Consider the following 14,080-nt stretch of genomic DNA (forward strand, 5'->3'; position numbering starts at 1 on the left):
CTTCTTCCTTCAGACCAGTGTCCTTGTCTTGATTCTTTCTGCTCTCCCCTGGAGGAAGTTGTGTGGAGCGGAGCAGGCAGGACAGACAGAAGCAGTGGGCTTGCCCTAGAGGCTGAAAGGGGTTTGCTGGTTGGCCTCAGGGCTGCAGTTGGCATGGTTGATATAGCTTTTAGGGAGTTGACACAGTGATAACAGAAATCTAAATATTCCATCTAGCAATTAAAGAGTAATTCTAATTACAGTCATATGAACTGTTGGCTTTTTGTCCTAATTGCTGCACAGCATAAAGGCAATCATAACTTTCATTAAATGCATGTCAGAGAGTCTGTCATCAGCTATGAAATCAGAGCACCTGCCTCTATTTGGGCATCCCAGGTATTCCTCACTCGTGTTTATGTGGTATGGTCCTCAGTGTTTACACGCAGCGCACAAAAGGGACCAAGGCAGAGCCTGTGTGTGATCACAGGCAGATGTGAGACAAGTTCGGTTCGGTTCCCTCCTTGAGATGGGCTGTGGACAAGTGTTCCTGGAGCCCTGGACCAGCAGACAGTAAACCTTTTCCTCAGCATATGTGCTCACATCAAAAGGCTTTGCCAACCTCCTTCTTGCCACACAGGGCCATTTCTTCTTGAGCCAATGACACGGAAGGTCCCCTGCTCTTCTGGTCCAATTTGCTATTTACCTCAATTTTCCTAAGGTGGTCAGTCAGTCTTTGGGATGCCAAAGGGACAATGATTTCAGAGCGTTGCAGAAAGTCATAAGCACAAAGTTTGTTGGGCTCTCTGCTGGGAAGGGCTCCTCCTGCTGAGACCTTGCACCCCTTTGGGAATGATCTCACATCAGCAGAACATGTGGCAACCCTGGGCGTTGTATTGGCTAGGACTCCTTGACACAGTTGTCCAAGGTCTGAGTACTTTCAGGTTGTTTCCCTCAGGCATGTTATATTCATTTTGTTTAACAAGTGTTCTGGGTGCTTGACAAAACAGTAACTCATTTAATGCTCATAATAGTCTTATCAATGATTTCATAGTGAGCTCCTGTGGTAGGCCAAATAGTGCACCCCTGAAAGATGTTCACATCCTAATCCCCAAATCTATGAATAAGCTACCTTACATGGCTAAAGGGATCCTGCAGATGTGATGAGTTTAAGGCTCTTGATATAGGAGTATTGTCCTGGATTGTCCCTGTGGGCTCAGTGTAACCACAAGGGTTAAAGACAAGGACCTGGATTCTCCTTCCCTACAGCCTCCAAAAGGAACATAGCTCCATCAACCCCTTGATTTCCCTTCCACTGGACCGTTTAGGACTTCTGACCTCCAGAACTACAAGATAAGTTTGTGTTGTTGTAAGCCACCAAGTTTGTGGTAATTTGTTATAGCAGCAACAGTGATCTAATACATCTTCATTAACCAAGGCACAGAAGTTAAGAACCATGGCCAAGATCACATGGAAAATGAACAATAGAGCCAAGATTTGGAAGTAGGCTGATTATGTGCTTAGCCACTACACTACATTTCTTCTCACCTAGGGCTGCTCCAGAGGCTGGGGTCCTCTCAGTTCACCAAATAACCGCATAGGGAACGATGCCTTTTCACTCAGGAGGAATAGGACTTAACTGAAAAGCATCAGACAGCATCGAATTAGCCTGGGCCAGGGAAAAACCATCTGTCTGGCTCCCGCTCTCTGTCCCCCGACAGCACTGCTATCCTGAATCCAACGAGATAGGCCAGTTGTCCCTAAACTCCCGGCCCTGGGCTTGACTGTGAGAAGAAACTTTGATGCCCCTTCCCCTCTGTATCACAATGCACAGAAGGCTGTTTCAAAAAGGGAACGCCAAGCATGGCCTAATTGGCATTTATTCAAATTGTGCTTAATTGAATACTTCATCTGCACCTCTGTAAAGAGGAAGTAATTTTCATTAACAGGAGCTAAATTAGTCTGACACAAAGACCTACCTGTGTCTGTGACACAGCTAATAATTGCCCTGTAATGAACCCGATGCTGCAGACAAAAGTTTCTCTTTTTTTAATGTCCTTCCTCCCTCCCTTCCTTCCTCCCTCATTTCCTCCATTCTTCCCTCCCTCCCTTCCCTCTTGGATCTGTATATCAAACAAGTGTCTATTCAGAGAGGCTGGGCTGGCGATGGTTGGAGTGTAGCAGCTGCAGTGTGGTGGGAGCAGAGGCCATGCTCCCTGCTACTGTTGACAGCAGAGAGAAAGCCAAATGGACTGTAATCTGACATGGACTTGGCCTTGTGTCTCCTTCCTTAGAAGACTGTGCAGTCTCTGCCTCCTGGGGAACTGTCCACCTTTTAACTACCTCTTCAACCCATATGTTTCCTCTAACTCCTTCCACTCAGTCCACAGACTCTCACAATCTTAAGTGGGGGGGCTTCCAAGGACTAACCCTCCTTTAGTATCTGTCTAAAATGCAAACAGGAGCTTGTCACTCCTGCCCTAAAACATCTGGTGGGGCAGACGTGCCTTCAGATCAAGCTTTGGGGGACTCTCCCATCTCTCCCCTGGCAACCCACTCCAGTCATGCTCACCCAGCCAGGCCCCTGCCCCGGTCTGAGCTGGAAGGGCTGGCATGCACGGTGCCACAGCAGCCTGAGACGCATATCCCTTCCCAACATGTTTAGTGGGGAAGTGGGGAGAGGGATCTTTTCTGAATATGGCAAACTTTTTCTTTCTGTTGGAAGGAGATTTGTTACATGCATTTGTTACCCAGAGTAATAAGCCAATATTGACCCAATTAAAATCTTGCTAATACTCTTTCTTGGCAAATGTCACATTATTATCCAGTAATAATCCAGTTTCAGAATTTAAGCAGCCTAAACTGTCCTCAGGAGATTGCCAGCTGCCACCCCAGAGGCAGGAGCATGGCCTCTGGTTATACTGTGCCCCAAGCTTTGGAGAAACCTTTCACCGGAAATAGGCCTGCACCAATGAGAAGTGTTATTTCATTTTGTATTACTTATTGTAATTACCATGTGAGAATGTTGTCTGTTTTCATGGAAGTGGTTGGATACTCATGTTGCTGTTTATGTTAGGAGCAGTAGTGTCATGGGTGGTACCTGAGTTAATAGGTGCCAGGTTGTCAACATCTTCCAGTGGTATTTCGGCACCCTGTGCAGTTTGGGGGTCTGCAGTGGGTCCCTTCATGGTCCATGCCTTAATCCAGTTCTGTGCTGTGAGTTCTCTCTGTGACCTTGACTAGGCAGGGGGTTGGGGATGGGGTGGGCCGTTGGCTGCCCAGCTGTGAGGTTGTGACCATGGCTCACTGTCCACCTGGTGGCAGCATCCCTTTCCTATAGGCAGAGACCTTCAGCGATGACCAGCAAGCAAGGCCTACAGCCACAGACTTGTAAAGTGCAGCTGAGGATGAACTCTCTCATCAGATTCCATATAATGCCTGATACTTGGGTGTAATGCTGCCCTTCTATCCCACTCATGTTCTCTAACTTGACCTTAGTCTCTGTTAATTTTGGGTTGAAAGTAAGCGGGGTTCAGTATCAGGGCAAAAAGCTAGGATGGAGGGAACCCAATCCAGGTCAGGGGATAGCCAGGGACCTGCCAGTTCTGTCTGTGTCCCAGGGCCTGGGACCAGACGGACCCTGCAGAAAGATGATGGGAGCCCCATTGTTACTCAGGTGCCATTGTCCTCTCCAGTGGAGTCCTGGGTTTCACCCCAGGGCGTTGTGCTGATGAGTAGGCGTTCACTCACTGGAGAAACACATCTGGGTGGCAGGAGCCCATGGGGATAAAAGAAAATACCAGGGAAGAATGAGCCAGGCGCACAGTAAGGAGTCACAGGCTAAAGGAAAGCTTTGTAGCCTCTGGCTCGATGGTCTATAGAGAGCGCCTTTTGGCTCAGACGCGCCCACTTTCTTAACTTCTCACTTCTCTTTTCCAGATTGTGACAATCTTGGCAAACATGTCTGTCCTGGAGCAGTGCGCCTCTGACATCATTCAGGAGAACGGTATGTATTCTTACCAGCACGTTGTATGGGTTATGTGGCCATACAGAACCACATGCCTTTGTGTTTGTGTGAAGGCCTGTGTGGAGGCATGTACATTTGTACATGTAGGTCTCCACAATTGCATGAGCATGTATACATGTGCGTATGTGTGCAGCTGGGCCAATGTGTACATGTTTGCTTGCCTTCGTGGGGCTTCAGTTCCAGCGGGAGACAGGGAGCAAGGAGATAGAGCAGGTCAGGTGGTGCGATGCCACGTGGAAGATAAAGCAGGGAAGGGGGTGAGGAAGGCCCAAGGTAGGAGGGTGAGTTGTTATTTTCAGTAGGTTGGTAAAGAGATTTCATTATGATCCAAGAAGTAAAAATCTATTCCTACAATAGGAGGCATTCCAATTTTCAATCATTGTGATCCAATTGGATGTGGCCTCAGCAGAAAGCTGAAGAGCCTGAGGAGTGAGGGAGCAGGTCAGGGCCAGCGGATCCCCCCACCCCTCACCCGAGAGCATCGCTTTCGCACTTTCTCCCCTGCTCCCACCTTGTGCTGGGGGCATCACCGAGGTCCCCGTGAAGTGGGCCAGGTTTTGTTGGCCCAAAGCTGATCTAAGTGGTCTGTGCTGGAGGACAGGCTGGCCACCTTGCAGCTGAGAACAGAATGGTGAGGGCTTCCTACGACTGGGAAATAAGGGAGCAATTAGCACCTGGTTGGAAACTGGAGAAGCTAATGAGGACAGGGGAACTGGGAGCCCACCAGTTGCCTCTGTTCTTGTTAAGTCCCCTTTTCCTAGGTTGCCCTGCAGTTTTAACAAACATACACATTCCTCACTGCTCTATTACTAATTGGACATAATTTTGTGTTAATTCTATGTGATGAGCTAATAATGAAAAACTTTCCTGAGTTAGCTGAGGCTGGGAGTCTGAGGGGTGTCATCTGTGGCCTATTCCTTCAGCACTTGGAGCCTTAAGTTCAAGTGGTCTGCAGGAGTGGGTCTCCAGAGGCCTGGGGATTTGTGGTTGGAATATCTGGCATCTGTAGAGGGTTTTATGGTTTATATACGGCTATGGACAGACTCATTCAGCCAGTAGTTATTGAGACCTACTATGTGTCTGGCATTGTGCTAAACAAATGAACACAGAGGTCAATAAACTTATTTTTGTCCCTGAGGAAATCACAGTCTAGAATGGAAGGCCACCTTGACAAAAGTGATAACAAGACAAAAGTGTGACATCTGTAATAAAATAATCCTGCAAAAGGAGGGCGGATTAGCGGTTGATATCATGAAACTGGAAATAGACTGACCAGCTCTGCTACTTACTAGCTGTATGACCTGTGTTTCCATCTGCAAAATGGGAACAATAGTAATACTACTTCCTAGGGATGACGAGAGGATTAATAGATAGCATGTTAGAAGCGTGTCTGGCAGAGAATGAGCACTGTGCTAAGTGTACCTGCCCTTTCAGGAGGCAGTGGTAGCCTCCCATGGTCCAACTCTCTTCAGAGTTCAATGAAGAGACTATTTAGAAAAGTGGGGCAGGACTTGAGCGATCAGCAATAGTGATGACACCGAGAGTAGGCTTCCTGGGCTGCACAGGGCAAGCCCTGTTGTATAGGCGGATGGACTTTGAATGGCAGTCAGAGGCAAAGGCACAAGGTGGCAGTGGATGTAGGTGTGAGTTTGTGGGACAATCAGAAGACAGATCTGGTTTCAGGGGAGGGTGGGAAGGCTTCTCAGCCAACCAAATTCAGGCCTAAATCTCTCAATTCAACTACCCTAGCTTCCACCAGTGTTTAAATCACCTCTAAAATACTTGATCTATTGCTTATCCAGCCTCGTTTTGGGTTACCTCCCCCAAGGGGGACTCACAGCCGGCATCAGAGGTGAAGAGGTGATGGGGAACAGCCAGACAATCTGAGTTCTGATGCCAGCTCCCCAACTGCTGACTGCATGACCCTGAAGAGACACTGCACTTCTCTCTGGGCCTCAAAGTGAATTATACTAGTACCCAGCACAGGAGGCTATTGGAGGTTTTAGGGGATCATGCACTTACTGTGCATTTAGCACAGTGCCAGGCATGCAGTAAAAAGGCTCAGTAATAGCATTAAAAAAGTAAAAAGGGACGTTCTCCAGATGTCCCTTCCAAGTATGATGACTTGATACATGGAACCAGGGCAGAAGTAGTAGAAGAGGTGGCCTTTTCTAGCTTCCTTCCTGTGTTTGAGAGCCCCTAGGTCTATCTGACAGCCTGTACTCGAGCCCTGCAGCTATCTATCCAGCTGGTCCCAAGGGGAAGGCTCCCCACTGCAATGGGTGCCAACTATTCATTGCCTCTTGCCCAGGCGTCCAGCTTATCATGGGCATGCTGTCCGAAAAGCCAAGATCTGGGACCCCTGCAGAGGTGGCGGCCTGCGAGCGAGTCCAGCAGAAGGCTGCAGTGACCCTGGCCCGGCTCAGCCGAGACCCAGATGTGGCCCGGGAGGCTGTGCGGCTGAGCTGTAAGTGGTGATGCCTGTGGCAGGAGCGGAGTCAGGGCGGGGGGCTTGGGAATGGGAGCAGCCTGGATTTCACTGTGGAAACAGAGGACTCAGGGCAAGGGCTGGCTGGGGTGAGCCCCACTCTCTGGGTGCTGCGAAATGCTGGGATCAGATGGAGGCCCAGCATGCAGCCCCTAGTCTGGCTGGTAATCTGGGGCTGAAGCAGGAGGGAGGAAGGGCCTATAGAGGCTTTAGTTTGGCCGGAACAACGACTGGCCTGCAGACTTCTGTTAATCAGGACCCCATCTTTCATTCGCTCATTCATTTCCTCACTCACTCGCTCAGTAATTCGCTTACTCATTTGTCTCCTCATTTATTTACTCACTCATTCACCCTTTTGCTTATTCATTCATTAGCACATTTATTCCTTCATTTATTCACCATTAACTCATTTATTAATTCACTCATCAAATCATTCATTCAGTTAGTGACTTATTTTACCCTACAAATGCTTTCCGATACCCACGCTGTGCGAGGCTCTGTTCTGAGTGCTGGGGATGTAACATCGACTGTAACACTGTCCTGACCACAGGCACTTATGGACGTAATGGGGTGGCGGGTATGAAAAGACACATTTGCACTAGAATGCCACAGAGCAATGCTCAGAGCATGTCCATGGGACGCTTGGTACTCAAGGGAAGTAGCCCACGTTCATCTGGGTGGGTCAAAGGTCTTTAGCAAGGATGTGCGTCTCCAGCTGTGGTGCGAGGGGCTCTTCTGGTGTGAAGGCTGAGAAGGGGCACTCCAGGTGGAGGCCTGTGCGTAGGCCTGGCAGTGTCACCTGCCCTTCAGGTCAACAAGGATGGCAAGAGGTGACCCTGGGGCAGCAGAAGGTTCCAGCTCCGTAAGACTTTATGGAGTCACATTCTTTAATGTGTCTGCACACCTTTTAGCACTATCTTACAATGAGGGTTGTTGTGTTTTTCAAATTTGAAGAAAGTAAATTTGCATTGAAAACATTTATTTAACTTCTCTTCTGTAAGGCCCAGGCAACACTAACCTATTCAATCTGCAGTTTTCTGTAGCTTCAGCTGCAATATGTTTTCTGACTGATAGGCAATTGGGAAAGAAAAGGTACCAACAATTTCACTGATAAAGATGTAGACACCAAGCAGAGCTCTGGTAAAATCAGAGGTGCCTCCCCAGAAGCAGCTCTTCCAGAGAGACCTGGGCTACCTTCACTGCAGTTTTAACCAAGTTCAGTCCCTGCCAGGGTTCTGGCATTTAGGGGTTTGGTTTTGTTGCAGCAGCTCATCCTGGCCCCGATGAGGGTGTGTTCACACCTAAGGGAGCAGGTCTCCACCGCAAGCTCCTCCAGGCGTGTTCACTCTCCATCCCTGGCTGATTGGTGGGCTGACAGGGGCCCTGGGAGCCACCTGCTTCCACAGGCTCCACCTCTGGGTCGGGCCTGGCCAGGCTGGTCCCCATCCAGGGCTTGAGGTTCTCCGCGTGTCTCACGCAGGTATGTCCCGCCTCATTGAGCTCTGCCGATCACCCTCGGAGAGGAACAGCAGTGACGCCGTGCTCGTGGCCTGCCTGGTGAGTTCTCAGTCTTCCCCCGTCTTTCTCCCTGGTCAGGAGAGCTGGCTATGCCATGGTTGACTTGGGTAAGCCATGAAACTTCTCTGGGCTTCGTTTTTTAAAAAAATGGTGATAAGAGTAATACTTGTTCACTTAATTCATTAAGTTGTGAAGAAAATTATATGAGGTCATGTATGTGAAAGATGGGAGGCTGGGAACCACAAACCTCTAGGTTCTAGGGAATCTGAACAGTGATTAAGACTAGAGTGGTGGCTGGCGGAGTGCTGATGGGTGTTAGTGATGCCATGGTGCCTGATGTACGTGGGAGCTAGAGTATGAGTCTCTCCTGCCTGTTCCAAACTGGACACGGTGAGAAAGCCTCCCTTCCATTCTTTGTGGAATAGGACTGAAGGCAGTAGGACAGAATGGAGAATATTATTCAGCCAGCCACCAGAACCTTCATCCTGAACCAAGCAAGTGCATCCTGGTCCCCACTCAACTTCTCCTTGATGCTTGGGTCACTCTTTAACTCATCCGGTCACACCAGATGGGGAATATATGCTTTGTCTCTGGACTCCTCCCTGCCGGGGTGGTAACAGCTCCCAAAGCCAAGAAGCTTCCAGTTGGAAGCATGGAGGACCAGGGAAGCCACTGGATAAATAGTCCGTTTAATGTCCAGATCCTTGATTGGTCCTCAGAGAGTATAAGGGAGAAGTGATGGATTTAGAGACCCTTCAAACTGTTTCACAGTAAAGCATCCATCTTGTTTTAACTGAGTTCCTCTCATTTCTGGGAGCTCCCGATGGGCATTGTGCGGTAGAAATAGCAGGGAATCACAGTCAGACACACCTGTCTTGGTTTTGCCATCAATGAGCTGTGTGACATTGGGTAGGTCACTAAATGCTATGCATTTTATTCAATAAATATTTACTGAGTAATTCTATCATGCACTCTTCTAGGCTACTGGGATATAGCTGTAATTTAAAAAAAGAGACAAAAATCTCTGCTCTCATGGGGCTTTTATTCTGGTACATGCAGAACAACCTTAACCTTTCTTGCACCTTTGGTGATCTGGTGAAACTTATGGACCCCTTCTCAGAATGATGTTTTAAACGCATACAATGAAATACATAGAATTTAAAAGGAAACCAATTATATTAAAATAATTACCAAGTATTTAGGCATGTGATATGTTAATATATGTACTTTTTAATTAATAAATTAAATAAGATTGAGCAGGGGGTCTAATAAGCATTGTAACCTGCCTGGCGATGAGCGTCAATGACATTTGAAGTTACCCACCATGGTTGTGAGATATGAAAGTACCTGGGATTTCTATGGGTGAACAAGTCACAGGGATCACTGAGCCTTCATTGTTTGTGGCTACATTTGCAACTGAAAGAAAGGCAAAGTTTCAGATAGAGCTTAGTGAATGTAAAGATGTAATGTTTTCATCCAAGTTCACAGAGCTTCTTAATTCTGTCCAGTCTAGTGAGTCAAATGGAGAAGATTAATACTGGCAAACACATAGTAACCGGCCCCAGCTACCATGATCGTCACAACCCAGGCAGCTGGCAACTGCTTGACACTGGTCAGGCCCTGAGGAAATGCTGGGAAACTCTAACGCTCCATTCAGATACGTGGGCTTACTGCGATTCCTTTTTCATTTTCGTCATTAGTTTGAAGAAGAGCAGGCAGAAAGGCTTGGCCATTGTCTTCAGTCTCCTAAAGGGCTTTCCAGCAGAAAAGAGATTACATTTCTCCTTGTGGACCAGTTGCTGGATGTTGAAGAGAACCCCTCCCTCCTAATTTACCCTCCATCTGGCTGCTGGGCTGATTTTCCTCATGACAGTTTACAACCATGACACTTGCATGACCAACCCTTCCACGGTCCCCCTTATCTACCTGCTGTCCATGGTCCAGCCCTTCACAGTGGGGTCCGGAGGCCTCCCACTGCCTCCAGGTCCCGTCCTTCCAGCTAGGCCAGAATGCTGTGAGCCACCCCAATACTGCCCTTGTCCCTTGTCCCAAGCAGATACCCTTTCTACAGCTCTGCCAGCATCCCCTTCAAGGCTTAGATCAAAATCCCCTCCCCCACGCAGCCTCCTGGGTGCTCTCCATGCTCCAAGACGGGCCGCGCACGCGTGCCCCTGGGCCTGCCTGCTCAGGTTCTGTTTTCCGCAGTAGGAGGCAGGTGGTGGAGTCCTGTGTCCCAGGTCTTATAAAGGGAGGCTCTTGGACTCCAAACACAGGCCTGCCTGATGCTGAAGGTCGTGACTTTTGACCAGACCACCTTGTTTCCAGCCGCGCTTTCCCCCCATGTCTTATAGCCCTGGTCTTGTTACCTTGGCTCCTGGGGGCATATGAATTTCTCCCCCTCTAGCCTGGGACCTTCTTTTGGTCAGGATCTTTTTCCAGCTCTTTGTTTCTTCAGAGGACCTTGGGATTAGTGACTGTTTCTGGCCTGGTTGAGGGGCTGATAAACTTGTCTTTCCACCTTCAGCACCATTGTGTTGGCGGGTGTTTGAGGCTCGGCTGCCCCTGGCTGGTGAGATGGGGGCCACTAGGAGCCTGGCTTTGGCGGGTAGAGTTGGGGACTACCTCCCCTGTCTGTCCTCAAGGCGTTCTTTCCAGTTTCAAGGGCTCTTTTCAGGTTGATGGAAGACATTTCAATCATCATCTCCCGAGTCTGGGCAAGTGGCAGCACAGATTGCCTTCTGCAAACAGGATTGATTTTTTCTTAATGAAGCAGCTGTCAGTGGGCTGCTGGGCTTGTTAAAGACTTAGGTGTTTTCAGACTGTCTGGGAATGAGATCCTGGGATGACTGGCTGTTAATTCTCCGAGGAAAGCAGAGGCCGAGAGAAAGGCTTCTGAAGGGTGGAGGGTCCTTTGAGCCCCTGGACACTGAGAGACGATGCTCCAAGGCAGCTTGGGTTCATGTCCTGCGGACTTCCTGGGGCCCTGGGTGTCTATCTACCTTTTTGCTTCTTCAGGTCTGTTTCTAGTTCTATGTCTTGTGCTTTGCTTTGATTCTCGCTCCTTCTAGAGGTTACCTCCTCTCTTAGGGGTTTCTCTCTCTCCTTTCCCTCTCTTTTTTTTACCCCCCCCCCCACCTTCTCTCTCCTCTTCCTGCCTCCTCACCTCCTCCTGCCTCCCTCCTGTGCTCCTCCTGCCCTGGGTGCGCTCTCGTTTTCTTTGTCATCACCTCTCCCCCTTTTATCTCCCTTTCATGCTTGCTCTCATTTTTGCACTAGTTCCTCTGTCTCTCTGTTGTAATATTTCCTTTCTGTTCTGTTTTTCTGCTGTCTCCTTTTCCCTCTCTTTCTTCTATCTTATTTTCTCTCTTTATGGGTCTATTTTCTATTTCTTTGTCTTTCTTCCTCCCTCTTACTTTATTTTTGTCCCTGTTGATGTAAAATACGTCGCTGGCCTTATGTGCTCACCTGCGGAAGGTCCCTGGCTTGTTTTTACTGTGACAACTCAAGGGTAATAGGGTTACTTCTCCCAGTTGGATCAAGGGGAATCAGAAAGTGCCATGGAATCAGCCTCTTTGGCCCTTAGGGAAATCGCACCCCAGGGGAACGAGGACGTACCGATAAGAGACGGTCTCCTGAAATGTACTTCCTGCCACTGGTGTCTCAGACCTGCCCCTGTGCACAGAGACACGTGTCCCTTCTTGATCCACTGGACATGGCAGAGCTACTAGTCCAACAGCCAGGCTAAAGCCGCCCTCTCTTTTCAACAACCTGGCAACTTCTCAGCCGTAAGTTACCTCTCATGTCTAGGTAATGAGTTCTTTGCCTGTCTTATACTCAGTATAAACTAGTGTCCTGGGCTTGCAGCGTCTTGCTGTGTGTGTAGGTATGAGGGCCCTGGAGCTGAACTGCTGTGTGATCTCAGGAAGGCCGCTTCCCTCTCTGAGTCTTAGTGTCCTTATTTCCAAATTGGGGATCATGGTACTTACCTTGCAGTATCCCGTAAGGATTCAATGAATGACTAGGTTGGCATTCCTCCTTCTTTGCTTCTGCCATTCCAGATATTGGCCCCAGTCTTTGTTTCCCAGGGTAAGGGCATCCATCATTTCTCACCTTGCTTCTTGATGTACAGGTTCTAGAAGAGGGAAGGAATTAGAATTTATTGAACACTTTGTATGCATTACTTCAGCGCTCTGGTAAAGAGATCTATAGCGATGCACAGCTTACATGTGCAGGGTCAGGTAGCTCTAACAATAGACTCAATTTTAAAGCACTTTATTTGATCTTTTTTTTTCCAGCAAACATTTATTGAGCCCTGTGCTAGCTCCCGTTCTACCTGCTGTAGATACAGAAAAAAATAAAACAGAGTCTCTACCCTTGAGGAGCTCAGAGTGTAGTGTGGGAGATACACACCTAAAAGACAATTGCAGTTGGGTATGAGAAGGTTAAGGTCAGCACAGGGGCTGTGGGTGCACAGGGGAGTGAGGAACTGTCTCTGCTTTAAGGAATCCGGGAAGGCTTCTTAGAGGAGGTAACAGTTGGACAGACCTTGCAAGCTGAATGAAACTTCTGGCTAGAAAAGAGTGGGGAGGGACTTTGTGTCATGGAGAAGAGCTGAGCAAGGGGACAGGGGTATGAAACAGGATGGTGTATTCAGGTAAGAGTGAAACTCTCAGTATATGAAGATCTGGGCAGTGGTTTCATTCTACCTGTCTTCCCTGTTCATCCTCATCTTGGTGGCAGAATCTCCACCTCCTTCAACTTTATGACCTTTCTTCCTCCCTCTCTCTTCTCTCCAACCAAAAGGACCAGATGACTAAAGGGGTCAAGGTGATAATCGGCTCAAATTACCTTGTAAACAAGCCACTTTCTGAAGCACATCTCCCCAGCAGCTGAAGGAAATACAGCACCTGAGCAGAGCCCAGTCTGACCTGTGTCATCTCTTCTGTTTTCTTCCCAGGCTGCTCTGCGCAGATTGGCTGGGGTCTGCCCTGAAGGCCTCCAGGACTCTGACTTCCAGCAACTGGTCCAGCCCCGGCTTGTGGACTCTTTCTTACTCTGCAGCAACATGGAGGAGAGTTTCGTGTAGCGAGTGCAGGAGAGGAAAGGCATTTGGGCCCATTCTCATGCCCCCTCTGAGTACACACCTGTGAACACACCCGAGTACACACCAGTCCCCTCACTTCCTTATTTATACTTAATTTATTTTTTACATGAAATGGACGTAGGGCTAAATATTCCAGCAACATCATCTGGCAGTCTGTGCTCCTTAGAAGTCTTTTTCGTGTTTATTTTGACTTCTGTGACTTTTCGGATGCAGATGTTGAAACTCATAATGACTAATAAGGCAGATTGTCATGGGTGGTTTCACTTCATCTTGCTTTTTCTACTCTCACTATATAATCTTGCCTCATTTTTTAAAACTTGGCAACCAAAGTATTATAACTACCAGCAATTTTTTAAAACAGTGGATTTGCTCTTTCTAAAAGATTTTAAATGAAATTCATAGTTGGACAGAATATATAAGAAGGAAACTTTTATTCTTTAATAAATGAAATCATACTAAATTTGTCTTGGATTTTTCTGATTAAATTATGTCTTAGACTAACTTCTTGCTTCCCAAGGTTTTATGCCACAAAATTTTCCAACTGTTAAAACTGCATAGAGAGTTGTATTGTTTCCATAAATGGGTCAAATTCTGAGTAATTTAGTGAGAAATCAAAAATATTTCCAAAGTTTCCAGAAACTCAGTTTCTCTTGGCTTCTCCACTTTTGTGTAACTTCATGGTGAAAAATACCTCTTCCAAAGTATACTTGAGAGTAGTGGTGTGCTGTATGGAGCTTGCAAGGGACAACTGTGAGGATTTCTTTTCAATTCCACATTCAGTGACCTCTTATTGGTAGCTTGAAATTGCAATAGTGAGAATATTTACACCACAGAAATTGGCAGATGCTACAAAGCGAGCTTTTAAAAAAATCTTCACCCAAGGACATGCTTAGAGAAAGGAAGTGGGGCGGGGGGGGGGGGGGGGGGGGGAGAAAGAAGAGAGGAAAGAGAAACATCAATGTGATGA

The 14,080-nt window shown here is 47.8% G+C and overlaps 1 protein-coding gene across 1 annotated transcript in view; it reads left to right on the forward strand.

The window, feature by feature from the left end:
* Positions 1-13,130, forward strand: part of INSC (INSC spindle orientation adaptor protein) — a 114,073-nt gene extending 100,943 nt beyond the window's left edge. The window contains exons 10-13 of the mRNA XM_016225219.2: positions 3,916-3,982; positions 6,315-6,470; positions 7,972-8,048; positions 12,967-13,130. Coding sequence (XP_016080705.2) covers positions 3,916-3,982; positions 6,315-6,470; positions 7,972-8,048; positions 12,967-13,095 — 429 coding nt within the window. The 3' untranslated portion in view covers positions 13,096-13,130. The remainder of the gene's footprint in view (positions 1-3,915; positions 3,983-6,314; positions 6,471-7,971; positions 8,049-12,966) is intronic.
* Positions 13,131-14,080: the final 950 nt, after the last annotated feature.

The sequence above is a fragment of the Miniopterus natalensis genome, chromosome 11 (assembly GCF_054644295.1).
Source record: "Miniopterus natalensis isolate mMinNat1 chromosome 11, mMinNat1.hap1, whole genome shotgun sequence".
NCBI lineage: Eukaryota > Metazoa > Chordata > Mammalia > Chiroptera > Miniopteridae > Miniopterus > Miniopterus natalensis.